Below are 26,874 nucleotides of genomic sequence, written 5' to 3'. Positions count from 1 at the left end.
TTGCTCTTTGCCTCTCCCCCATTGACCCCCCCCACTTCAAAATAAACTTCAAAAAAATTTTTTAAAAAATAAAATTTTTCCAAACTGCTTTCCAGAAGTTTGTACTACTTTATAGCTCTTGGCCATCCCTGGGCCAACACGAATTGCTTTATCTTTGGTAACTTCATTAATAAAAAATATGTATCAGGGGTGCCTGGGTGGCTCAGTCGGTTAAGTGTTTGACTCTGTCATTTCAGCTCAGGTCATGATCTCACAGTTTGTGGGTTTGAGCCCTGCGTCGGCTCTGCATTAATGGCAAGGAGCCTGCTTGGGATTCTTTCTCTCTCTCTACCTCTTCGTTTGCGTGCTCTCTCTTAAAATAAATAAATAAACTTAAAAAAAAAAAGTAAGTCTTTTGAATTTTGATTCAACAATGAGACTTGGTAACATGACACTGAACATGAAATAACCATTCGGTTAAGAATAACCCTGTGGTATTCATGCGCTACACCTGAGGGATGGAAAAGAATTAAGTGGGTGCCATCTAATGGGAGGTATTTCCATCTTCCACTCTAAGTAGAAGAAAGGGGAGTTCAGAACCTTTTACACATTGTCATAGTAAGCAAAAAATTAACAAATGTTAATAGTAGCTCACATTAGAGAGAAAAAGCTACAATACCTCATAGTCACAGCAAGAATCAAACAGATCATATTCTAGTGAAAGGCAGTCTTCCACAGAAACCACTTTTGAAAAAATTAACTGTATTCTGATTAATTGCTTAAGCAAAAGGTAGTAGTAAGTAGTAGGTATGGAACAAGAAGCAAATATCCCAGCAATAGACAACAAAATACAGACTGGATCGGAAATATCCTTTTAGTCATATTGAGAAACTAAATACCTTATCAGTTCCTAAAAAAGAAGAAACTCTGGCTGATGGTAACACTCAGGTACATATTTATATTTTTTATATATACACATAACAGTAAAATGCCTACTTTTCATTATTTAATGTGCTCAGTTATTTTAAACAGATCTATTATCTTCATAAAGTCCTGAGTTAAGGACTTTCAGGTCCTTTCAGGTAGCCAGAGATCATTATTATAAGTAGACAAACCCTTTCAATATAGCCTAAAGCCTGCCCCTTAAGGTGGAGAAGACCAGGTAAACAGCACCCTTTAAAGAATTCAGTCTCAATGAAATTTGTTTCCATGTATTCTTTATATACTCAACATATATTTATTCACATATTCATTAACTGTCAGTTTATGTTCTTACTAGAATAATTTTAACTGTTTTAAGCAGAAGAAATAGTATCAGTTTTCAACATGAACCGCTTTTACTATTTAGCATCAACACTATTTCTAAAAACATTTCAAACGCTGCCCTCTGGTGATACTGTAGTTAAAGGAATACCATACCTTTTTGAATTTCTTGAAATTCTTTAATTGACCATAATCACTATTTACACAGGATGTATTTCTGGAGGTAAAGTTACTAACCACCAGTGATCTAAATTCAGTCAGTAACACCTTCCTTGGAAACATATCACCATCACCCTGAAGCTCATCTTTGATCTTAAATGGGGTTACGACGGATACATAAGCAGAAAAGATAAGGAAAAGAAAATTACTTATTTGGGCATCTACAGAAAAAGTTCAAATACCTGAGGGAAAAAAAAAAACAGTAAAAAAGGTTTATTTCTGGCACCCAAACTCTGTATTTGGAATCAAATCATAACTACTTCAAAACCAGAATATTACTTACTCAAATACTCTATACACTCATCTATGACAGAAGACTAAAACTATTTAGCATTTTTAATTTAGTAGCTTATTCCAATGAATATCATCTCAATACTTCATCTTCTATATATTTTCTTAGCAAGGAATCTGTTTTGTCTACTTCTTATCATAAAAACCATGAACTAACATTAGTGTAACAATCTGTTCTACAAGTTCTCATCTACTATATTTAAGCTTCCTTGGATTTTCAGTAACATTATTTTTCACATCTCCAAAAATCATTAGTTCTGGACACACTCATTACTCATTAACTGAAAGCCATTTTTTAATTGCAGATTGACAGTATTAAATCAGCCTGAAGATTCCTTCCCGTTACTGGATGAGATTCTTTAGGTCATTTTCTATTAACCAACTAGTTACATATCAACATTGTCAGAGCAACTCAAGGCTGACCATCTAGTTTTTTACTCTTTTACTGCCTATTCAAATGGAAGTTGCTAACAGGACTAAAATAAAGACAGGGAGAGAAAGAAAAAAAGTGGAAAGTCAAAAGACAAGGTTCATCTATTAGTGACAGAATGTAATTAGGAACTCTAATAAATTAAAAATGACTTAATACTTTTGTAAATGTGTTTTAGCATTTAGAAATAATTCACATCCATTCCTCTATCTGATATAAATGATCACCCTGTTGGAAAAGTGCTGACCTGATTTTATAAAGACCTGAGGTCCATAAATGTGAAAGTGACTTGTTCAGGATCACACATTTATGCAGAAGGCAGGGAATTATACTCAGGCTTTTCTCTATCCTCTTTTTGCTATCTCATGATTATAATATGATCAAATTATGCCCAGAGTAAGCGTAACTATGAAACAGATCAAAATTACACAAAGGGAAATAATGAATCCTAAGAACGTAAACTAATAGTAATTGATCAGATGTTGCTCATTAAGTCAAATCTTTATAAAAATTAAAGAAAAATTTCCTTACAGATAGTTCTTCTTTAGTTGACCACAGTGTATCTTTCTTGAACTCACATTTCTTCCCAATTTCATTTTCTTGCTAAAGAAATAAAAATATTGTTCATAGAAATTATAAAATGGCAACTTTAAAAATATTCATGTTCTTGACCCAGTTATTTGATTTTCAAGTATCTTTCCTAGAAAAGCTGAGAATAGAAATCAACGTAAAAAAAGACACTGCAGTATGAATTACAAGAGCAAAGAGGACACAATCTAAGTTCATACCAGTTATTTTACAATATGAGACGTGACCATAGTATAAATGAGTAAAAATGGCTATGAAATTACATTAACAGTTGATTCTAAGTTTGCAGAATAAAAATTAATAAATAAAATACAATATTATCTATGGTTATCTACAGATGGTAGGTAGGATTATCAACAAATTGTTATGTTTTGATTTTCTATATTTCTACATAGCTATGTACTACTTTTATACTCTAAAATAGAAACATTTTTAAAGGATTCTATCTAAATTTACACTTAGTATTTAATTTTAAATTGCCCTTAATCCAGGAAAAAGGAAATAGGGTTACTTTAATTACTCAAGATATATGTCTGCAATAAAATGCAAACTGCCTTGTAGTTTCCTTCACATCCAATATCCAGACCAGGTTCCAGACAAGAGCATATTATATAGATGGCTTTCTGACACTTTCAGTAAAAACTATAATCCCTTGGGTACACTAGGGGAGCATATGATTTTACATCAAATTTTCAATGATTCAATATTAAATTCAGAAAAACTGTAATAAAAAGTTGGAAAGAAAGGACAGAAAAACAAATGTACATACTTTGTTTTTGCTTAGGGACTAAAGAGAAGTAATACTTTTATCAATAGTAAGGTTAAAAATTTATACTAAGCCTACCATGTGCCCTTTCACTACTTTCATATACATCACCTACTGCAAGTTAATCACAATCAGAACATTTTACACCCCTGCCCTTTCTCCCTTATACTGCCCCACTCCTTCAAACTTGCTCATCCTCTTGAGCAGTTATTTCCCATCCCAGAGAATCCTGTTACAACCCACCCAAGCACTCAAACTCTAAACTTGGGAATTATCCTATACTCTTTTCTTCTCTCTCCATTTCTCATGCTGAGTCAATCACCAAGTCTTGGAGATTCTTTTTTTTTTTTTTTTTTTAATTTATTTATTTTGAAAAGGAAACAGAGTACAAGTTGGGGAGGGGCAGACAGAGAGAGAGAGGAGAGAGAGAATCCCAAGTAGGCACTGCACCATCAGTGCAGAGCCCAACACGGGTCTCACACCCACAAACATGAGATCATGACCTGGGCCAAAATCAAGAGTTGGATGCGTAACCGACTGAGCCACCCAGGCGTCCCTGGAGATTCTACCTTTTAAAGGCCTAGCAAACTTATCCTCTCAGACAGCCTTTCATGTTAGCATGCCCGATGCCTGGAGTAACTGGATAAATGAATGTCATTCTAAGAAAGCTGATAAAAGGAATTGCCAAAAGAGCAGAGTAGCCCTACATTTTCGTCCCAGTTCAAAACCTAGCTAAGCAACCTTGCCAAGTTACTTAATACCTTACTGTCAATTTCCTAATCAGTTCATTGTGTATAGTACTGCTTCACTGCAGAATTGCTATAAACAGAATGATGATATCCAGTAAGTGGTAGGTATTACTACTAGGTTTTGGAAGATACTGTAGTTAAGAGAAGTGGAAACCTTACTTTAGAACAGGAGGGTAGAATGAAGAAAAGATGCTCTGCACTCAGTGAGTGCTATTAAGAAGAGGAAATGTTAAGAAGGATGAGTCATGTTTGCATTTTGTGAGACTACGAAACTGTAAGGCCACGACACAGGCACAGCTGTCATATATATAAGGATAAACTTCTAGCAGGAATATCTAGTCAAAAGCTTTCTATCTCAGCTTATAAAAAGTATTATAAATGTGCTAGAACCTATATTTAAATCCCAAAATAGAAAAAGAGTGGTTCTATCATCAACAGATTTTAGAAATCTATCTAAGGAATCCAATGTCAAAGAGAAGTTTCACATTTTTGCCTTAAAATTGCATTAAGTTTTTTTAAATTTTTTTTTTTAACGTTTATTTATTTTTGAGACAGAGAGAGACAGAGCATGAACGGGGGAGGGGCAGAGAGAGAGGGAGACACAGAACCGGAAGCAGGCTCCAGGCTCCGAGCCATCAGCCCAGAGCCCGACGCGGGGCTCAAACTCACAGACCGCGAGATTGTGACCTGAGCTGAAGTCGGACACTCAACCGACTGAGCCACCCAGGCGCCCCACATTAAGTTTTTTAAATGAAAGGATTAAGAATTTTTTTCCTGATAATCACTTCCACAGCTAAAAAAAATAAGTGCAATTCCTTTATTCCATGAACATCTCATCTACAAGGACTTTCCAACAATAAATTCTTAAAACGATAAAAGTGAAAAAATTAAAAATAATCTCCCATTGTTTAAGGTTGATGAACTGCATCAATGTCAACTTCCTGGTTGTGATATTGTACTGTAATTATACAAGATGTTACAATTAGGGGAAACAGGATGAAAGGTATACTGGATCTCTCTATATAATTTCTTACAACTGCATGTGAATCAACAATTATCTCAAAATAAAAAGTTGTCAAAAATTATCTTACACTGAAAGCAAAATAACAGGCTCTTACTAAATATGTAGAGTGTTAGAATACAGTGACTGAACTTTTAATATACCCAAAAGTATATCACAATCAAATCACTATTCACCCTCCAGAAGATTTCTGTAATTTTATTTAGAATGTTATGAATTCTAAAGTAGTAAAGTAAGGACAGAGGAAATTATGCTACAGAACCACAGAACAAAATAAAGTAACTGTATGCCCTAGTATCAATATACAGCACGTAAAGCTCAGCTATTAAATGAAAGGTCTTTTCAGATACACAAAAGACTGTTTACTAAACCCCGTATCACTGGTGTATAATGATCACTTCCTGTCTCTCCCACTCTAGGATCAAATGCCCAACCCTGAGTGACCATGAACCCTGGGAGAATGTGCAGTCAATGCAGAGTATTTCAGAATATTAACAGCCATACAGGAGGGGCCAAAGAGTTCTGCTATTAAAACCATAACCATTTTCAGACAGAGCTGTAGCCACTGTGAACAGTGGACCAATCTGGGATAGAAGAAAAAAAAAAGGCTATTAAAAAAATGAAAGCATGTAATAGCACAAGACTAGAGAAAGAAAATAAGAACATACCAGAAAAAACTAAAAATGAGTACAGGAGGAAAGATACACTGCAAGGGAAATGCATTTCCATGGTGTAATGAAAATAATATAAATAGAGTCTAACTTTCTAAAGATTAAATGCTTATAGTATTAAGTAGTCTGAACACAAATTTTGGAATAGTCTGGAGCTAAAATAACATTGTAAATTCATAATACAAATAAACATACCTTTATAAAGAGATACAAATTTATTAAATGTAGTTAGGAAATCATCCCTTGGACTTCACCAATACCACATGAAACCAACGTGAAGTTCCACTCTAGTGGAAACTGCTAAGCAAGTAACTTACAGGATATATAAACCACTTGGTTCAAGTAACCTCTTCTGTAAAGTGACAGCTAATCTTTGATAATAAAGAACCTCCCTTTCTCTGAAGTTCTCAATTTGGCTAAACAGGATCTCACTGTCTATTCTTTCTTCCTTACTTATCTAATGCTAAATTTGTTAGGGACAGCAATGTGTCAAGCTTAAAACATTTCCCATACTCTCTTGTAGACTGAAGGTGAGGGATAGGGAGTCATGAAGACCATTACTAAATTCTGGCTAATAACCAAAGTTATAAAGTGAGGTTTCTGAAAGAACTCCTTAGAATGTGAGGGGGAACTTAAGTGGAGAGGCCTTTTTACCCTGTCTCCTTCTCCACCTTGTTCTTCCTCCCTGGAAAGTTGACATGATGGCTAGAGGTGCCACCTAGTAGAGAGAAAAAGAGACACCTAAGAAATTAATACCATGGAACTTCCAAGCAGCTTTGGTTACCTACTTCTGGGCTTATTTTATTATTTTTAAAAATTTACATCCAAGTTAGTTAGCATATAGTGCAACAATGATTTCAGGAGTAGATTCCTTAATGTCCCTTACCCATTTAGCCCATCCCCCTTGCCACAACCTCTCCAGTAGTCCTCGGTTTGTTCTTCATATTTAAGAATCTCTTATGTTTTGGGGCGCCTGGGTGGCTCAGTCGGTTGAGCGTCCGACTTCGGCTCAGGTCACGATCTCACGGTCCGTGAGTTCGAGCCACGCGTCGGGCTCTGGGCTGATGGCTCAGAGCCTGGAGCCTGCTTCCGATTCTGTGTCTCCCTCTCTCTCTGACCCTCCCCCGTTCATGCTCTGTCTCTGTCTCAAAAATAAATAAACGTTAAAAAAAAAAAAAAAAAGAATCTCTTATGTTTTGTCCCCCTGGGCTTCTTTTATAGGAACAAAAGAACCCTACCTTATTTAAGCCACTGATTTTAGAATTTTTAAAGACAGCAAAAGGAATTCTGAACTAAAAATGAGGGAGCATTTTCTGGGAAGAAAACTGGATGTATCAGAATCTTTGGGGATTTTGGTCTGGGTATCCATATTTTTAAAAAAGCTCACCAACTGGGGTGCTTAAGTGGCTCAGTTGGTTAAGTGTCCGACTCTTGATTTTGGCTCAGGTCATGATCTCGTGGTTTGTGAGTTCCAGCCCTGGGTTGGGCTCTACTCTGCACTGATGGCATGGAGCCTGCTTGGGATTCTCTCTCTTTCTCTCTCTCTCTCTCCCCCTGCCCCTCACCACTCTCTCTGTCCCTCCCCTGCTCACATGCACCCTATTTCTCTAAAAATAAAGTTCAAAAAAAAAAAAAAGCTCACCAGCTGATTCTGATGCATCTGATCCACAGAAAGGCATTTAAGATTCACTCAAAATAAACTAACAAATAATAAGGATTTTCTCTCATAGGAAGATGCCAATATATAGGCTAAACAGGACACCTACTTTGTTTTCTCAACAGTAGTTATAGATTTACAGTGCTTGATACACACTAGGTTAACAAATACTTATTAAATCATTATACCTTCCAACCACTTAATCTTTATCCTTTTACTCAGTCCTGTCCTTATGCAGTAGCCATTTACAGGAGGGGAGTGACCACAACCATGAACAAGAGTAGAGCTAATCAACCTGAATGAAAGATCAGAATATTATATTTTTACTTCATCAGGTCCATGCTCTCACCTAATGACCTAACTATTCTACAGAAGCGGGAAACGTAGGCATAAAATACAAAATAATCTGAAGACTTTTCTTAGATCAAAGTGGTAAGACAAGTTATTGACATTCATGAAAATAGGATATTAAAGACCAAAATGAAAATAAAAATTCCTACTGATGTTATACCTGATTTATCTAACAATTTATTTCATAGTTTGTTTTACTAACTTTCTTCATTTTTGTATGTCTGCTTGCTCTATTAAGGCATCTCCTATACTTACCATCAGTGCCAAAGGTCTCATATAATAGTATAGTAATAATACAGCCTGGAACTATATTAATCATGAACAACAGTTTGTTGTCATTTATTATATACTGTCAAAGAAACACTATTTTTAATATTTACCTTATCCACCAACAAATCCTTTCCTTAATACTGAGTGCTGAACACATGAACTTTTTCAAGGAAACAGTGGATGCTTCTACTGTCTTAAATTTCTTTTTAATCTTCTAAGTTTCTGTCTGTGATACTTCTCATTAAAAAAGGTTACTTACAGATATTCTGTTACTTTCTGGTATTGCTTCATCATAATTAAAAGTGCCATTTGTTTCTATATCCAATCTTGGCCTTTTCCTAATATTGACATCTTCCTCTTGTTTTTGAACTTTCACTCCAATTTCTAACTCTGATTTTGTGTTGAGTAACTCTTCCAATATTTCATCTTCAATGGCTAAATCATCAATTTCTTTTCTTTTTTCTGATCTTAGTTTGTCTGTAGAAAGAGATTCATTGGCAGAACTTTTCACAGTGGATTTTAAATCTGTATCTGTAAGTAAGTTATCTGGTTTCTTTTCCAGAAGCTCACTCTGAAATAGGGACTGTTCCTTATTTTTCCATACTGAGGGTGGAGCAGGTTGTGTCTGTTCTAACAGAGAACAAGACATTTCTATTCTTGCTGATTTGGGTGAAAAAATTTCTTGATTTTCTTCATCTCTTTCCCTTAGATTTAAAAAAGGAGAGAAGAAAACAAAACAGAAAATGAACACAGCTGATATCTGGCAATATTCACTTCCTCCCATTTAATGCACAATATTCTTGTTTTTATTAATATTACTGGGAATAAAAAAAAAGGACATCTTAAAAAAGTACATAATTCATATAGACTACTGCTTTCATAGGACTGCCAACCCAACGGCTAAAACAATAGGGAGAAGTCTATCTTCTCTGCTAAGGCAGCAGTAGCTAATAAATCAATGGAGAGGAAAAGGTAGGCAGATATAAAAATACAGAGGATTTGTTGCCGGGAAACAACAGCTTACTTTATAATGTAGGGAACTTGCAGGCAGGGAAAAATTACCTTGGAAATAAAACCTGATGGGTTAATGACAGCTAATTCAAGGTAATAAGTCAGAGTAGCTCTATCCACAATATAGCACAGACTATACACTGCAAGTAATATGTGAATACATGGGGCGCCTGGGTGGCTCAGTTGGTCAAGCGTCCGACTTCAGCTCAGGTCATGATCTCACAGTTCACGGGTCGAGCCCTGCATTGAACTCTGTGCTGACAGCTTGGATCCTGAAGCCTGCTTTGAATTCTGTGTCTCCCTCTCTCTGCCCCTCCCCAACTTAGTGCTCTCTGTCTCTTTCTCTCTCAAAAATAAACATTAAAATTTTTTTTTAAAAAGTGACTATAAGAGTTTTCTATACAATACTGTTTAAGTACTGAATAGTTTATTCATTTATATACTGTACTTCTAACATCCACAGGGAACATAAAAATGTGGATCTCTGCTTCCCAAAAGTTTACTGAATTCATGCTAATTTGGAATAATCAAGGTGATATTTTAATAACACAAATATAGTATCAGGGTACTGGACAGATTTATCAAGAGGTTTCTGCAATAATTTAGGTAGAGTTTAAATCAGAGAGCTGGCAATACAAATAGATGAAAAGGGAGGAATTTAGGAAACAATGAAAATAAGAATTACAATACTGTTTTGGGGGGGGTAGAATAGAGTCAAAGATTTTGACAAAGTGAACTACTAATAGAAAAAATACATAATCGATGACAGAGGAGAAAAGATTTAGGTGAATTATTTGGGAAAACAGGAGAAAATTCCTGTGGGAAAGCAGAAGTGAGGTTTAAAGGTTAAGTTAAGGCCAAATATATTGATCATCTGTAATAAAGTCATGAAACTCTGAAGGTACCACATACAACACATAAAAAGCAGTAGTATGAAAAAAGAAAGAAGTCCTCAAAGGGGGCAGAGAAGCAAAACAACCAGAAGCTACTACTACTTCCGAGAAGACACTGTAAGGAGAATAAAGATTCAAGAGTTGAGTATACCAAAGGCCACTAGAGCTAGCAACTGTGTCAATGGTTACTTTTCAAGGACATCATGTCAAGATGAAATATTGCTGGTTAAGAATTATTTCATACAGCAATGGGAGCAGTAACAGTAATATCTTTTTTTGAGAAGTTTAATAGTGATTGTGAAAGACAAAAGGCATTTGCTAGAGGAAAGAACCAAGTCAAGGGAAGGTTTCAAAAAATAAAAGGGACAGACAGCTTTTGAAAAGAGAAGGACCTAGAATAATTAAAGGCACTGGAAACTGAGAAACTAACTGAAAGCATGGTCTTAGAGGAGGTAAGAGAAGTTGAAAGAATGAGGTGTGGGAAAGCTCTTCTTCAAAAGAAGCATGGTAAAATGAAACAACAGGTAAGCTAAGCTATCTAGGAAAAAATAATCTATCTACAATGACCTTAGTGAAGGAGGAGATTTGGACATTTCTGAAAGGGCATGAGGTCAAAGAGTCAGTTTTCCACAGAAGCATTTTCAAGCAGAACACAGACTAAATGCCATTCTATAATCATATAACAGATAATTAATATTTTTCAGAGACACAGAGGCATTATTTTAAAATATACCGTTTTTTGGTAGACGGCTGAAAGTAGTTTTTGATGGAGTTGGTCTGCTGCTGAGAAGCCCGATCTCTACTTTTATTTACACCTGAGAATTTATTTGGTGAAAGCTGATAGGTTGGGATTTTCATCCTAACCAGAGTATTTGATACTGTATTATTATCATTAGAGCTTATTTTGTGGGGTTCCTTCGCAGCGGATATTTCTTGTGAAGACATTCTGAATTTCTGTTCCACTCTGGAGATTTTGATTTCTTTAGGTCTTTCACTCAAATCCATGCTGTAGCAAAAGAAAAGAATGCAAGGTAAACAAGTGGATTTACAGCAATTTTTATCTAGAAACAAAGTCCTCTAAATAGTACTATTGATACAGCTTTAGAACATAATTATCTCTAGACAATAATTAAATGAATATATTTCACTACCTCAAGAAAGTCACTCCTTTTTCATCAAAGCTCCCTAAAGACAAATGATAACTTTCTCTTCTTCATTCCTTACAGCACACAATGTCCGGCATACTCTATTATAAAAAACTACCATATACACATGAGTATCACCCTAGTATTCTATTAAAAATTAAACTAGGTGATAACCTAGGTAATTATTACTTTAAAATTTCAGAATTATTTTCATGCAAAAAAATTAATTAAAAAAAGGAAAATCAGAAAAAGAACAATCTTCTACAATTCCAGCATCATCTATAAGGAGATATTTAGATCCCCTTTAGAACTAAATTAGATAAATTTAGATTCACATGAACTGATATGGCTATATTCTACCCAGATGGCAAGAATACAGATGAACTAATAATGGTTATATTCCAGCCAGATGGTAGTCCCTAGAACAGAACTCTATTCTCTACCAGAAAAATACTGAAAACACACACATGGTTCTACAATGTATGGTCAAACATATACTGCCTTTAATACTCTTATTTCACACACACACACAAATATTCTTATTTCACAAAAAACTAAAGTGGTCATACAGATGACTTTCAAAACATTAATAGTTTCTCTTTAAAAAGTTACATCTAGGCTGGGGCACCTGGGTGGCTCAGTCGGTTAAGTGTCCGACTTCGGCTCAGGTTATGATCTCACGGTTCATGGGTTCAAGCCCTGCATTAGGCTCTGTCCTGACAGCCTGGAGTCTACTTCGGATTCTGTCCCTCTCTCTCTCTGCTCCTCCCCTGCTCATGCTCTGTCTCTGTCTCTCAAGAATGAATAAACGTTTAAAAAAAAAAAAAAAAAAGCAAGTTACATATGGGGCGCCTGGGTGGCTCAGTCGGTTAAGCATCCAACTTCGGCCCAGGTCATGACCTCATGGTTCATGGATTCGAGCCCCATGTGGGGCTCTGTGCTGACAGCTCAGAGCCTGGAGCCAATTTCAGATTCTGTGTCTCCCTCTTTGCCCCTCCCATGCTTGCGCTCTCTCTCTCAAAACTAAACAAACATTAAAAAAAATTTCTAAAGTTATATCTGACCTCAATATAACAAAAGAATATATTAAAATTTTAAATATGATCCAATATAGTGATATCACAAATATCTTTCAATATGAAGTTTATTATGGATTATTTAAAATATACTATCTTAAATGAAAAATACCGAAGAATATATATAAGTTGCCCTTGCTCAAAAAAAACCCCAAAGAGCAAAAAACTCCTCTTCAAATAGAGAACTACTAGAAAACTATCTTCACAAACAAATATTAATTGTTTAGATAGCCAGGTAGAAACACAGAAAGGATCTCCAAGGGGCGGCTGGGTGGCTCAGTCGGTTAAGTGTCCGACTTCAGCCTAGGTCATGATTTTGCTGTTCCCGAGTTCGAGCCCCACATCGGGCTCTGTGCTGACAGCTCAGAGCCTGGAGCCTGTTTCATATTCTGCATCTCCTTCTCTCTCTCTGCCCCTTCCCCACTCACACTCTCTCTCAAAAACAAACATAAAAAAAAAAAAAGTATCTCCAAAGTTGTAATATTCAGATAAAGGCAACATTATACAGTACACATTTATTTCAAAGTTATTTCACCAGTCACAAAAAAAGTACATAATTCTTTTTGGTCTTCCATGTGCATTTCTAAGAAACAACAACAAAAAAACTTTGTAAGACACTGGTTAGCAATCTATGGCTTATGGACCAAATCTGGCCTCCCACTTATTTTTGTAAATTAAATTTTATTGGAACACAACCACACACATTCATTTACATGTTGTCCAAGGCTGTTTTCATGCTACAATGGCATAGCTAAATAGATGTGACAGAGATCAATGACCCACAAAGCCAAAAATATTTACTCTCTGGTCCTTTATAGAAAGTTCACCAATCTTGCCCTAAAACATGACATCCCATTCTCCCATACTTTATCTCCTAAGAACTAGTCTGAAAATGGCACTGACTTTACTTCATAAATATACTATTAACTCACTGATAGAATTAAGTGTCTGTTAACAATGAAGCTTTACCATGTATCTGCTTGCTCTGATTCCGTATCAGCTACATATGTTGTAGTGTTCACTGGGGCACTTAGCATTAGTTTTTCATTGACAGACAAGCCTTGGGAAAAGCTTGGCCCTGGAGTCATCTTCAATGCTGTAAATCACACAAGCAAAAGGAAGAATCATAACTGCTAGACACAAGATGAACATTTTGTCACTTAAAATGGTTAGACTGTTCCATGCCAAGGGAAGTAAGTTGGTAACATAGAACACAGTTATCTTCAGTCAGTGGAGCCAACAAATACTTAACGAAATAGCCTAAAAGCAGCTTGTTGGCATTTGTAATGGGCTTATCTGCATCAAATCATTTTAAAGCTACATCAAATCTTTCATGAAGTATTATAATCTTAAATAAAAATAAAACCAACAAATTATAATTCAAATTATGCTTTAAGTCAGTAGGCCAAAAAATTGCATTTCTTCCCCACAGAAAGAATATCAACCCTACTTGGTCTACACAAATCAAAATTAAAGTGAGTTTCACTTTCTGAAGGAATACTATCTGAAAAAAAAGACATAAATAGTTTTAGGCACAAATTTTGTGGTCACTCCAGAAAACCATAATGATTACTTCATCTTTTCATTAATTAGAACAACAACTTAATTCAAGTGCCACTCTTCCAGCATACTTTTCTGAACCTCCCACACTGAATTAGGTATCCTTCATTTCAGCTCCCATACCACCCTTTACATCACACTGTTAACTTTTTGCACACTTACCATCAGCTACACCACCTGCATTAAATTATTTAACCTCTCTATGCCTTAGTTTCCTCATTCATTAAATCTGGATCATTTTGTTTTGAGGCACAATGAATTGATACATGGAGAGCACTTAAAAAAATGCGTGGAAACAGTAAGTACTATGCAAGTACTGTATTAGCTGTTATCATCACTTTATATTACGCTTGTTCACTTGTTTCTTTCCCTTATTAGACTTGGAATCTCGAGAGTAGGAACTGGCTGTTGTTCATATCTAAATCTTTGGTACCTGAGCAACGTTTCAGACAGTACATACAAATAAGTTAATGGAATTAAATTATTAAAAGAAAATTTTAAAAAGTTGACATCTACTAAGTTAAATTATCACTTGTTAGGTCCTCATGACATAGGATGTGCTAAATAAATGTTTATTGCTGATTCCAAATTCAGGTATATAAATGACTTGTCACTTTCCTTATATGACCTCCTTAGAAGCTCATTCGCATCTCCTTAAACACACATATCCTTAGAATTCATGTCAGCGTGCACTTAAGTTTGTAAAAAATAATTACAAATACTTACGTTATTACTAAAAGAAACTGTAAGTAGAATGTAAAGATCCCAAATAAGTGATGTTTGTCAACAAAAGATTTATAATGTTCTCCTTGCTGAAAATACTATATAGGAAGGAATCTGATTGGCTCACCTCTTTATTCCAAGTGATTAGATTATAGGTATATTACAAATATTCAATAAATATCTGAATTAATAAATGAAAAAATATGGAAGGAAGAAAGTAAGGAGGGGAGAAAGGGAAAGATACATGATTTTGTCTATTCCCCCACAACAGGTTATGGTGTAAAATTGTTTATAACTCAGATGTCTAGGACTTGGAAACTATATAGACCCACCTATGTGCATTTGCAAGAAGTTAATACTACTGATTGTAATGTTGATTTTTACTTCTTATGACCCTGTTTCTATATGAAATGATACAATAGAAAAGGTACTAGTCTAAGTGTTCAAAACACCCAAACTTTAGGATTGGGCTGAACATGAAGTATTTACGGAACCTTATCTTTTCTCAGCCTTGAGAGCTCTCTTACCTTTTGAAAGAAAGACAGATTAGATGATCTCTAAGGCCCTTTTGGCCATAACACATTTCCAACAGTGGATGATAAAACTTTGTTGCTCCACACTGGCAAAGATAATCCTGTGTACCAACAATTTAGTTCAATTAAGGAAACATTCATACCTAGTACAAACAAGTACTATGTGCGGTGCTGTCAGGGAATCCAAAATTAGTAACAGATAATCTAGTGGCTGAAAGAGGCATGGAAACTGGTTACATTTCAAAGTAAGAAGAAACACTAACTGGAATGCAAAAAAGTTACTGGGGTACAGAAGATACAATAATTCTGATTTGGAGAATTATGGGAGACAAAACAACTTAGAAAAACTTCATGAAGTAGGTAAGCATTTGCAGAATGAATCAAATTTTGAAGAGTAGTATTGACATTCTAGAACAGGGACCATGATGAGCAAGATCAAGGAGTGTGGAAACTATAAATAATATGACACATATATACTGTAGGGAGATGTATTTTTAAAAAGATGAAGATGGGAGAAAGGCTTTATCAGCTAAACTGCTGAGGGCTCAGAACTCTTGATGAAGGGCTCAGGGTTTTACTTCATAAATAATGAGCTAGTAAAAGGTTTTAAGAAAAGGTAAGCTGATTCTATTGGCAAAGTGAAATGTTAACTGTAGAGGGGACTATGGAGACAGGACCATCATTGGTGCAATTACAACAGCCCTCAGGACAATCAGACAACAGAAGGTTCAAATGGGGCACTGGCTGTTGAGAAGGAATGGCAGCAGACCTCGTGAGTAGAAGTTACAGAGAGAAAATTTCAGGTCTTGTTTTAGCTTTCTCTTTATGCTTGGCCTTACATGAACTTGTCCAATGTGTTTGTTTATTAACTGAATCTTGACCTTTAGATTATAAAGTTCACAAGAACAGGTATCTTGTTTTACTTTATTCACCACTGTATCCTCAGCACTTAGCAACAGTGCCCAGTACACGGCAGCTACAAATATTTATCAAATAAATAAACGGATAGAGGAGTGTTAAAAGATGGTGAAAATGGTCATCCCTGACAAGTACAGAGTAATATGCATACAGTTTATCATCAAGTTATGAATAAAGATGTTATAGAATCAAGAAAATAATGCTTTAATTACCTGTACTTGGCTGGCCGTGAGGATCACAGTAATTCTCTGTAGTCATGAAAATGACTGCCAATCCAATTTCTGCTTCAGGAATAGGTCTAAGACCCTGCCTGTGAAAATAAAACAGATTAAGTATGATAGCATACTGAAACTAACAACTCTTATTAAAGTGGTATCAAGTTGAATCTTTTTATTCCTTCCTTAAAGAGGTATCACAATTTTACAGTATGGAGAGAATTTCAAATACACTGAGTACTGGCCTACTAAATTGGGGCAATGCTACACTGGGCAAGCCCATCACCTTTTAGTAACTCGGTTATTTCATCTGGAAATAAAGACCTAGAATAAAGGATATAGAGACTTCCAGTTCTGAAATTCTGTAATTTTTAGAATTAAAAACAAAACAAAAACAAATAAAAAACAGTAATGCCCCGATGAAGCAATAAATTATTCTTTAATTTTTAACATTTATTTATTTTTGAGACAGAGAGACAGAGACAGAGCACAAAGAGGAGAGGGAGACAAGAATCCGAAGCAGGCTCCAGGCTCTGTCAGCATAGAGCCCGACGCAGGGCTTGAACTCACAAACTGCAAGATCATGACCTGAGCCGAAGTTGGTCACTCAACTGACTGAGCCACCCGGGAGTCCCTAAAAGAAATTTTTATAAGCAAACCTAATACTAGGATCCAAAGATAAAACTTGAGAGACAGAAGACGGTAGACAGGGAAGGAGAGAGAAAACTACAAAGAACTATCATAAGCTGTATCTATACATGTTTTATAATTTAAAGTTTAGTAAATAAAATCATTTTACCAAATTTACATGTATTAAGCATACTTATTAAAGAATCATACAGTAAACGGTACGTACCTTCTGTTTTCTGTGAATGAAACAGTAACTGCCATATAGAAACTCTACCTCAGACTTTAAGAACTATAAAACTCCTTTAAATGCTTATTGTAAAGATGTTTTAAGTGGTTGTAGTTTAAAAAGTCTTTTTCAAATGCTAAACATTTTGTTTACGTCCTAGGTTTATGTAAATAAAATTCAACCGTATGTGCAATTATGACAATACCATGATAAAACATATTTTTAAAGCAGAATAGGGGCGTCTGGGTGGCTCAGTCAGTTAAGCATCTGACTCTTGATTTCGGCTCAGGTCATGATGCCATGGTTCGTGAGACTGAGTTCTGTGCTGGGCTCTGTGCTGACAGTGTGGAGCCTGCTTAGGATTCTCTCTCTGCCCCTCCTCTGTGTGCACACGCTCTCTTTCTCAAAATAATAAAACCATTTTTTGAAAACAAAAAAATTTTATGGGGTTCCTGGGTGGCTCAGTTAGTTGAGTGCCCGACTTCAGCTCAGGTCTGATCTCACCGTTTGTGAGTTCGAGCCCCGCATCGGGCTCTGTGCTGACAGCTCAGAGCCTGGAGCCTGCTTCGGATTCTGTGTCTCCAGCTCTCTCTGACCCTTCCCAGCTCACACTCTGAGTCTCTCACCCTCAAAAATAAAAAAACATTCAAAAAATATTTTAAAAATATTAAAAAAATAAAGTATTATAATCAAGTGATCACATATCTATTTATAATTCAGGTAATTCAAAATTGATATTTTATTACCCTTTTTTGAAACTGTAAATTATGTAAATTAGTTATAAAATTTAGCTCCATAAAATAAAAACATTTTTAACATATAATTAAAAATGCTACACAGATACTATGTCATCCTAAATGGGGAAACACAATCCTTTTAAAGTCAATAGTGAGATAAATGTGGCTACTAACCCTAATTCAACACTACTCTAGAGGTTCCAGTAGGTATGAACAGAGAAAGATAGAAAAGGAGAGAAGTATCAGAGGTATAAGGATCTAAAAAAAAGGACAAAAACTTTACTTACAGATGAGGATTGTTACAAAAAAAAAAAAAAAAAAAAGACCGCAGATACATTAGAAATAAAGAGGAGGCTAACAAAAGTAACAGGATATAAGAGTAATATCTAAATGACTACTGAATTTATATTAGAAAATGTAATTAGAAATAACATATTTATGTTCTACTTACCAGACATATAATATCTACCAAAAAATATGTAGTACCGAGGAATAAATCTAATAAAAGGTACTCATGATGTCTATAGGGAAATTATAAAAATTGTTAATTCTCCCCAAATTGATTTGTAAATTCAATGGCATTCCTAATCAAAATCCCAGCAAGGTTTCTGAAGATGACTCAAAATGTATATGGAAAAATACAGAGCAAAGAATGGACAGGACGATTCTAAAGAAGAGCAGAAAGATTTACCATAGTAGATTATGAGGACTTGATGTTATAGTAATTAAAACAATGTAGTAAATGTGGTGTTGGTACAAGAACAGACATAGTGACCAATGGAATAAAGCCAAAAGCATCCCTATGCATGTATGGAACTTTGGTATAAAACAGAATCAATTCCAGATCGATTAAAAATAAATTTCAAAAACAAAATATCAAAACAGTAGCAAATTAGTAAAAAGCATAGGTGAATATCTTTTTAATCTAAGAACAGAAAGATTTCTTAAGTTTTTTTTTTTACATTTATTTATTTTTGAGAGACAGAGAGAGACAGAGCACAAGTGGGGAAGGGACAGAGAGAGGGGAAGACACAGAATCCGAAGCAGGCTCCAGGCTGTCAGCACAGAACCCGATGCGGGGCTTGAACTCACAAACTGTGAGATCATGACCTGAGGTGAAGTCAGACGTTTAACTGACTGAGCCACCCAGGCACCCCTAGAAAGATTTCTCAAAATACAAAAAGCACTAAGAAAGAAAAGGTTATTTAATGTTAATTTTTAGTATATTAAAATTAAGGGCTTTCATGTATCACCAGTAAAACACTAATGACAAAGTAGTAAAAGATTTTGCAATACATACAAGTGAAAAAAGGAATAATATTGAGAAATATATAGAACTTATACAAATAAAAAAGAAGAGCATACAAATATGCAATTACCACATGATCCAGGAATTGTACTCTTGGGCATTTATCCCAAAGAAATAAAAACTTATATTCAAAAGAAACTTACTTGTACATGTATGGTTATACAGGTTTCATTTTTGACAAAGACTGGAAAAATGCAGATGTCCTTCAATAGAATGACTCAACAAACCATAGTATATACATATATTTATACATAACACTAATGAGCAATAAGAAAGGATGAATGACTGATAACGCACAACTTAGGTGAATCTCCAAGGAATTATGCTAAATAAGCAGCCCAGTCCTAAGGATTATATGCTATATGATTTCATTTATACAACATTCTTTTAAAAGACAAAATTTTAGAAGTGGAGAATAAGTTAGTGGTTTGCCAGGATTTGGGAACATGGAGTGGGAAGTGAGGACGGAGAGAGGGACGGAGAGAGGAAAGGAGGGAGGGAAGTGGGTGTGGCTATAAAAGAACAACAGGAGGGATCCCTGTGGTGATGGAACTGTTCTGTGTCTTGACTAAGGTGGTGAATATATGAACCTACAAATGCGATAAAATTGTATAGAACTAAAACACATTCATACACACACACAACTGAAAAATCCATATTTACAAAAATAAAACAATTACACCAATAGAAAATGAGGTCAAACACATGAACAGCTATTTCAGAACAGGAAAGACAGATGTCCAATAAACATTAGAAAGAAATGTTTCTCACTGGTGATGAGAAAAATAGAAATCAAAATCTTAAGACATGAATATACATCCATTCAATTAACAAAAATGGTAAGTCTAAAAATATCAAGTGTTGAAAACAATGTGCATCTACTTGATCTTTTATATACCGTGGGTGGAAGTATAAAGCGGAAAAGAATTTGATACCACCTCCAGAGGTTGAGTGTTCACATAACCCATGACCCAGCAGTCCTAACCCTAAGAATATTCTCCAAAGAAAATCTTGCATTAAGTACAACCAGGAAATATAAAAAATGATCTTAATAGCAATGTTTACAATAATAAAAACCAGAAATAAGGTATTTTTCAATGTGGAAAAAATGAATGAACTGTGGTCTATTTGCACAATGAAACATATTTTACCATCAAAACAAATTACAGCAACATGCAACAAAATGGATGAATTCTTATTAGCAATGTATCAAGTGAATAAAATCCCCAAAGATTACATGCAGTATGAGGACCAGGTTATCAAGTTAAATCAACTAAAACATACATACACATATTTTAGGAATATATTAAAAAACAATAAAACTGTATATAAAATGATAAGCAAAGGATTCAGGAAGATAGTTATCCCACGTAGGGGGGACAGTGGGCTAGGAGTATCCTATTTTAGAGGTAGGTTATTTTCAAGTACCTAGCTTGTATTCTGCAGAGCAGATTCTCAGATATTTATTATGTAATTTAAAATACTACTGGGGTGCCTGGGTGGTTCAGTCGGTTAAATTTCTTGACTTCAGCTCAGGTCATAATCTCGCGGTTTGTGAGTTTGAGCCCTGTGTCGGGCTCTGTACTGACCACTCAGAGCCTGGAGCCTGCTTTGGATTCTGTGTCTTCTACTCTCTCTCAAAGGTAAACATTAAAAAATAAAAAAATAACTACTTAACTAGTGAACAAAATTAAGTTGTATTAGTTATGATTCCATGATGACAGTGTATCATGAACCAAGGATTAAGACTCATCCAATTTTGTGCAAAACTGTGCAACAGGTGAAGAGAGGAAAAGGCAAAGAGGAGGAAAGGATAAAGAGAAGATAACTAAATTAGTAACAGGAAGAGTTCCCAAATTTGAGCTAAGATACTGGGAATATACCTTAGCAAGGACAAAAATCATTTCCCTTAGACTTTGAAATTTTCTTCACAAGGTATTTAATTTTAACCACTGATGTCCAATACCCACTTTTTTTTTTTAATTTTTTTTTTTTCAACGTTTATTTATTTTTGGGACAGAGAGAGACAGAGCATGAACGGGGGAGGGGCAGAGAGAGAGGGAGACACAGAATTGGAAACAGGCTCCAGGCTCTGAGCCATCAGCCCAGAGCCTGACGCAGGGCTCGAACTCATGGACCGTGAGATCATGACCTGGCTGAAGTCGGACGCTTAACCGACTGCGCCACCCAGGCGCCCCCAATACCCACTTTTTACAACTAATCAATAGAACTATGGCAGTAGCCAATCCCAGTATTGCCTTGTCTGAAATTCAGTTAATAGCTGGCTTTACTGGCCACCTGCCTGATCTAACTGCACGTTCAATGACTATCAGTGGCTTGGACTAAGTGGACACATGTTACCTTAAGTGTCGGTCTTTCTCAAATTATAAAACTGCCTTCCCTCCAAAACCAAATTGTAATGGGGCCAAATGTCACCATATGATGAAGGCACCAGCCTCTGATCAACTTTGTACTCTAGCTACTTTCTTACCTCGGGGTCACAGTACATGCTGAGAAGCAGTGAGATGTAATGGTGAAGAGCATGCACTCTGTATCCAGGCTGCCTGGGTTCACATCCTGGCTCTTGCTCACTCCCTGTGTTCTACCCCTTTTGTCTTATCTATACAATGGGTACCATAACAGTAGATAATACACAGAGTTGTGTGAGGATTAAATGTCTTTATATACGTTAAAACTCTTAGGATCTGCTATACAGTATTCTGTAAGCATAGCTTTCACTACTGCTGTTTTGCCTGGCTTTCAAAGACTTGTCATAGGTAAAGTATTGTCTAAAAGAGGCCTTCTCTTCTTTATGCTATTTAAAATAAACTTCTTCCCCTTGCCTTGTTATTCTACTTCCTTTATACACATTTGTAATTATCTGGTTACTTGTCTTAATCTGTCTTTCCCTCTAGACAGTAAGCTCCAATGGTGGCAGGGACCACAGCCACCTTGTTTACCACTATATTCCCAGTGCCTAAAACATATGAAAACAATAGTAAATTCTGGATGTAGTAGCAAGATATCACCGTTTTTATACAAGTATTTTCTTTTTGTAGCAGTTACTACATCTCCATTAAATAAAATATTTATAGGGGCGCCTGGGTGGCGCAGTCGGCTAAGCGTTCGACTTCAGCCAGGTCACGATCTCGTGGTCCGTGGGTTCGAGCCCCGCGTAGGGCTCTGGGCTGATGGCTCAGAGCCTGGAGCCTGTTTCGGATTCTGTGTCTCCCTCTCTCTCTGCCCCTCCCCCGTTCATGCTCTGTCTCTCTCTGTCCCAAAAATAAATAAAAAACGTTGAAAAAAAATTTAAAAAAAATATTTATGGGACAGATGACTGAAATATTAACTTTTGTTTCAGCAAACATATAAATAAAATCAATTTCCATGGGTAGAAGGACTATTGGGACAGGAAAAATGAGTATTGTAGGGAATAGCTATGGACTTTTTAGATATATTAAATACCCTACGCCGTAACTACTTTTTGGTAGGTGAATAGAAATTTGGTCAGCAGACTGCCAAGCCTGACATTTTTACAATACTTTTAAGCTTCAACAATGCTAAGATCATTAATATCAATAAAAAGTTTAGGAAAAAAACCCTTTGTTTATCTCTTTCGCACCCTCTCTCCCCACTACAAATCCTATTATTGAATATATAGCATTTTTTCTTGCTTTTGCATGGTAGCCTATATGACAGGACTTAAGATTTTTATATGCACTGACCAACGAACAAATACATTTCAGTTCTAGGCAATTTCAGAAAAAAAAAACTTACATTTGTGTTTGTTATATTCTATTTCTAGCATACTAAGTTACAATAAATTTTCAGTTATAGATAAAATTGCTTTTTTTTTTTAAATAAAGAATCATTCTGTACCTTTGGAGCATATCCATAATTGAGTGAATCCATGTTTTCTGAGAGTCAGGAATTAGAGTTTGTGAATTTGTTACTCCTACATCAACAACACAAATTCCAGGAGCTGAAAAGAAACTTTCTTCTTCTTCATTTTCTTCTGATATCAACCTAGCATCTCCTCCTCCAAAAATAACTGCTGAACTTAACTTTTTATGCTAAAAATGGAAACAAAAAGTAATGAAATAGCCCCAATTTTTGAGTACATTCTTTTTTTAAATTTATTTTAATTCTAGTATAGTGAACAGTGTTATATCAGTTTCAGGTGTACAACATAGTGATCCACACATCCCCCAGTGCTCATCATGACAAGTGTACTCCTTAGTCCTCTATCACCTATTTCACCCCCACCTCCTCCCCTCTAGTGACCATCAGTTTGTGCTCTACAGTTAAGAATCTGTTCCTTGGTTTGTCTTTTTCATTTGCTCATCTGTTTTGTTTCTTAAACTTCACATATGAATGAAATGATATTGTATTTGTCTTTCTCTGACTTATTTTGCTTAGCATTATACTCTAGACCCATCCATGCTGTTGCAAATGGCAAGATTTCATTCTTTGTTTTACGGCTCAGTAATGTGTATACACACACACACACACACACACACGTAGGTATGTGTACATGTATGTACACACATCTTCTTTATCCATTCATCTCTATTAGGGAAGTAACATAAAAGTACAATTGATTCTATTTTTTGAGAAGACAATCTGAGCTTCCTCTCAGAAAATCCCTGGTTCACCAGGTATCTCTTCAGCTGTGGAATTGTTATGCTGTTTGCACTTCTTTATCATAATTCACAGTGCTCTGTGGGTTTGCCTGCATTTTTGCACCTACAACTTAAACTCCTTGAATGCCCATTTTGGCACATATAAGACATTCAACACCCGTTTACTAACTGACCAAGTAAGGACTTAAATCAGTTTTCTGTCCCCACTCCCCCACTTATATATTAACATAGCCTTAATTATCCAATTAATATATGTCAAGAAATACCATAATCATATGCATCAACAATGGGAAAGTTCTGGTGCCTGGGCCAGTTTATTTCACTTCGCGCTTCTATACAAAATCTCAAAAAAAAGCATTTACTACTGTTAACGTTATTAATTTATCCTAGTTTATAACATCTTCTTTAGGAAAATTTAGCCCATTACCTGTTTGGCATTTAGAAATACAAATGTTTTCCCTTTGAAGATTTGCTTTCTCTCCTGTCGTCCTGACAGATCAATGTTTTTATTTCCAATAACTGGTTCATCAATAGGTGGGTAAAAGCTGTAAAAAAAAAAAAAAAATTTTTAAGAATATTCTAATTATATACTATTCTGTATGTGTATTGTTAAATTTGTAAGCAGAGTAGCTATCTAGACACTAGAAAGGTTTAATTTCCATAACACCATGAAAAAACATTTTTTTTTAAAGTTTTATCTGGGACAAAAAGGCAAAAAGCATCTAGAAAAATTGTGACACATGCCACATAAAATAGCAGAACTGTTCTCTATTTTCTGAAAAAATATAATCCAAGGGTAGACAATCATAAAATACAATTTAATAAACATGAATCAAACAAGTTATGTGAATTACAAAAGGCTGAAAAAGACAATGTCCATAAAGATCAAATTCTATTGGCATCTCGGGTTTCCTGGGAACCAATGTGTGTTAATGTTCACATCTAATTCTGTGAACTACTATTGTGTTTTATTATAAGTCCATTGGAGAAGCTCAGGAAATTTTAAAACTTATTTTTGTCAGTTTAAATAAAACTTCCAAAGTGAGATTAAAAAACACAATCTTTTAGCTCTTTAACATAATGCTGTAAGAACACCTTAATCATCCATGAAAATGAGGGAAAAGAAGAAAATACAGAAGCAAAATCAACAGATAATTCTTAAGCCTTCCACAGTTCCAACTTTCTACATAATCAAATCTTTTGCTACAACAATTCAGAATGGACCAGCCTTTCAGCTTATCCACTTTCAAGTAAAAATTACTAATTACTAATATTCATGAATAAGAAGACTCAATATTGTCAAGATATTAGTTCTTCCCGACTTGATCTATAGATTAAACATAATCCCAATAAAATTTCCAGCAAGTTACTTTGTGGATACTGACAAACTGATTCTAAAATTTACATGGAGAGGCAAAAGATCCAGAAGGCCCAACACAATATTAAGGAAGAACAAAGTACTAATACTACCCAAATTCATGATTGATTATAAAATTACAGTAATCAAGACAGTCTGGTATAATGAAAAAATAGACAAGAGACTAGAGAGCCCAGAAACAAACTCACATAAATATACTCAACCGATCTTTGACAAAGGAACAAAGACAATACAGGAGTTCAGTCTTTCCTTTTTTTTTTAAAGGGTTTTTTTTGTTTTGTTTTGTTTTTTGAGAGAGAGAGGGAGAGAGAATGAGCATGGGAGGGGCAGAGAGAGAGGGAGACACGGAATCTGAAGCTGGCTCCAGGCTCTGAGCTGTCAGCACAGAGCCCGATGCGGGGCTTGAACTCATGAACCCCCAAGATCATGACCTGAGCTGAAGTTGGATGCTTAACTGACCAAGCCACTTAGGAGTCCCGAGATCAGTGTTTTCAACAATGAGGATACTGGACATTCACATGCAAAAAAAAAAAAAAAAAAAAAAACCCAAAAAAACAGAAAAACAAAAAAACAAATCTAGACTCAGGCCCTACAGTCTTCACAAGAATTAACTCAAAATGAATCATAGACCTAAATATAAAAATAAAACTCCTAGAAGATAACATAGGAGAAAATACAGATGGCCTTGGTTATGGCAATGACTTTTTAGATACAACATCAAACATGATCTAGGAATGAAATATCTGGTAAGCTAGACTTCATTAAAATTTAAATTTTCTGCTCTGTGAAAGGCGATGTCAAGAAAATGGATGACAAACCAGCGACTGGGAGAAAATACTTGCATAAGACACATTTGATAAAGGAATGTTATACAAAATATACAAAGAACTCTCAAAGCTCAACAGTAAGAAAACAACCTGATTAACAAATGGGCCAAAATCTTAACAGCTACCTCACCAAAGAAATACAGAGATAGCAAATAATGAGATGCTCAACATCATGTTATCAGGGAAATGCAAATCAGAACGAGATACTGCTACACACATAAGACAATGGCCAAAATCCAGAACACAGACACCACCAGAAGCTCATGAGAACATGGCATGACAGGAACTTTAATTCATTGCTGGTGGGAATGTAAAATGGCAAAGTCACTTTGAAAGACAGTTTGGTACTTTCTGACAAAAACCAAACCCATCCTTACTGTACAATGCAGCAATCACACTCCCTGATATTTATCCAAAAGAGCTGAAAACTTATGCCCATACAAAAACCCACACATGCATGTCAACAGCAGCTTTATTCCTTTTTTTCAAGTTTACTTATTTTGAGAGAGAGTGTGAGAGCGCACAAGGTGGGTAGGGGCAGAGAACAGAGAGAGAATCCCAAGCAGGCTCTGCACTGTCAGCACAGATCCCAATGTGGAGCTTAAACTTACAAACCATGAGATTGTTACCTGAGCCAAAACCAGGAGTTGGACGCTTAACCAACTGAGCCACCCAGGTGCCCTGACAGCAGCTGTATCTTAATTGCCATAACTTGGAAGCAACCAAGATGTGCTTCAGTAGGTGAATGGATGAATAACTGTAGTACATTCAAACAATGGAGTATTATTCAGCACT

The 26,874-nt window shown here is 35.6% G+C and overlaps 1 protein-coding gene across 4 annotated transcripts in view; it reads right to left on the bottom strand.

Annotated features, from left to right (window-relative positions):
• Positions 1-26,874, bottom strand: part of NBN (nibrin) — a 51,210-nt gene that overhangs the window by 9,351 nt on the left and 14,985 nt on the right. For 2 of the 4 annotated variants that reach the window (XM_027064265.2, XM_027064264.2), the window contains exons 6-13: positions 24,302-24,419; positions 23,111-23,304; positions 16,327-16,424; positions 13,350-13,476; positions 10,893-11,165; positions 8,515-8,959; positions 2,714-2,785; positions 1,399-1,554 (exon numbers count right to left, since the gene is read on the bottom strand). In XM_027064265.2, coding sequence (XP_026920066.2) covers positions 1,399-1,554; positions 2,714-2,785; positions 8,515-8,959; positions 10,893-11,165; positions 13,350-13,476; positions 16,327-16,424; positions 23,111-23,304; positions 24,302-24,419 — 1,483 coding nt within the window. Of the gene's footprint in view, positions 1-1,398; positions 1,555-2,713; positions 2,786-5,039; positions 7,930-8,514; positions 8,960-10,892; positions 11,166-13,349; positions 13,477-16,326; positions 16,425-23,110; positions 23,305-24,301; positions 24,420-26,874 lie in introns of those variants that run through there. The other 2 variants (XM_053208078.1, XM_027064267.2) reach the window with 2 other exon arrangements.

The sequence above is a fragment of the Acinonyx jubatus genome, chromosome F2, assembly GCF_027475565.1.
Source record: "Acinonyx jubatus isolate Ajub_Pintada_27869175 chromosome F2, VMU_Ajub_asm_v1.0, whole genome shotgun sequence".
NCBI lineage: Eukaryota > Metazoa > Chordata > Mammalia > Carnivora > Felidae > Acinonyx > Acinonyx jubatus.
The sequence above is the reverse complement of the archived record's forward strand: the minus strand, read 5'-3'. Positions and strand labels throughout refer to the sequence as shown.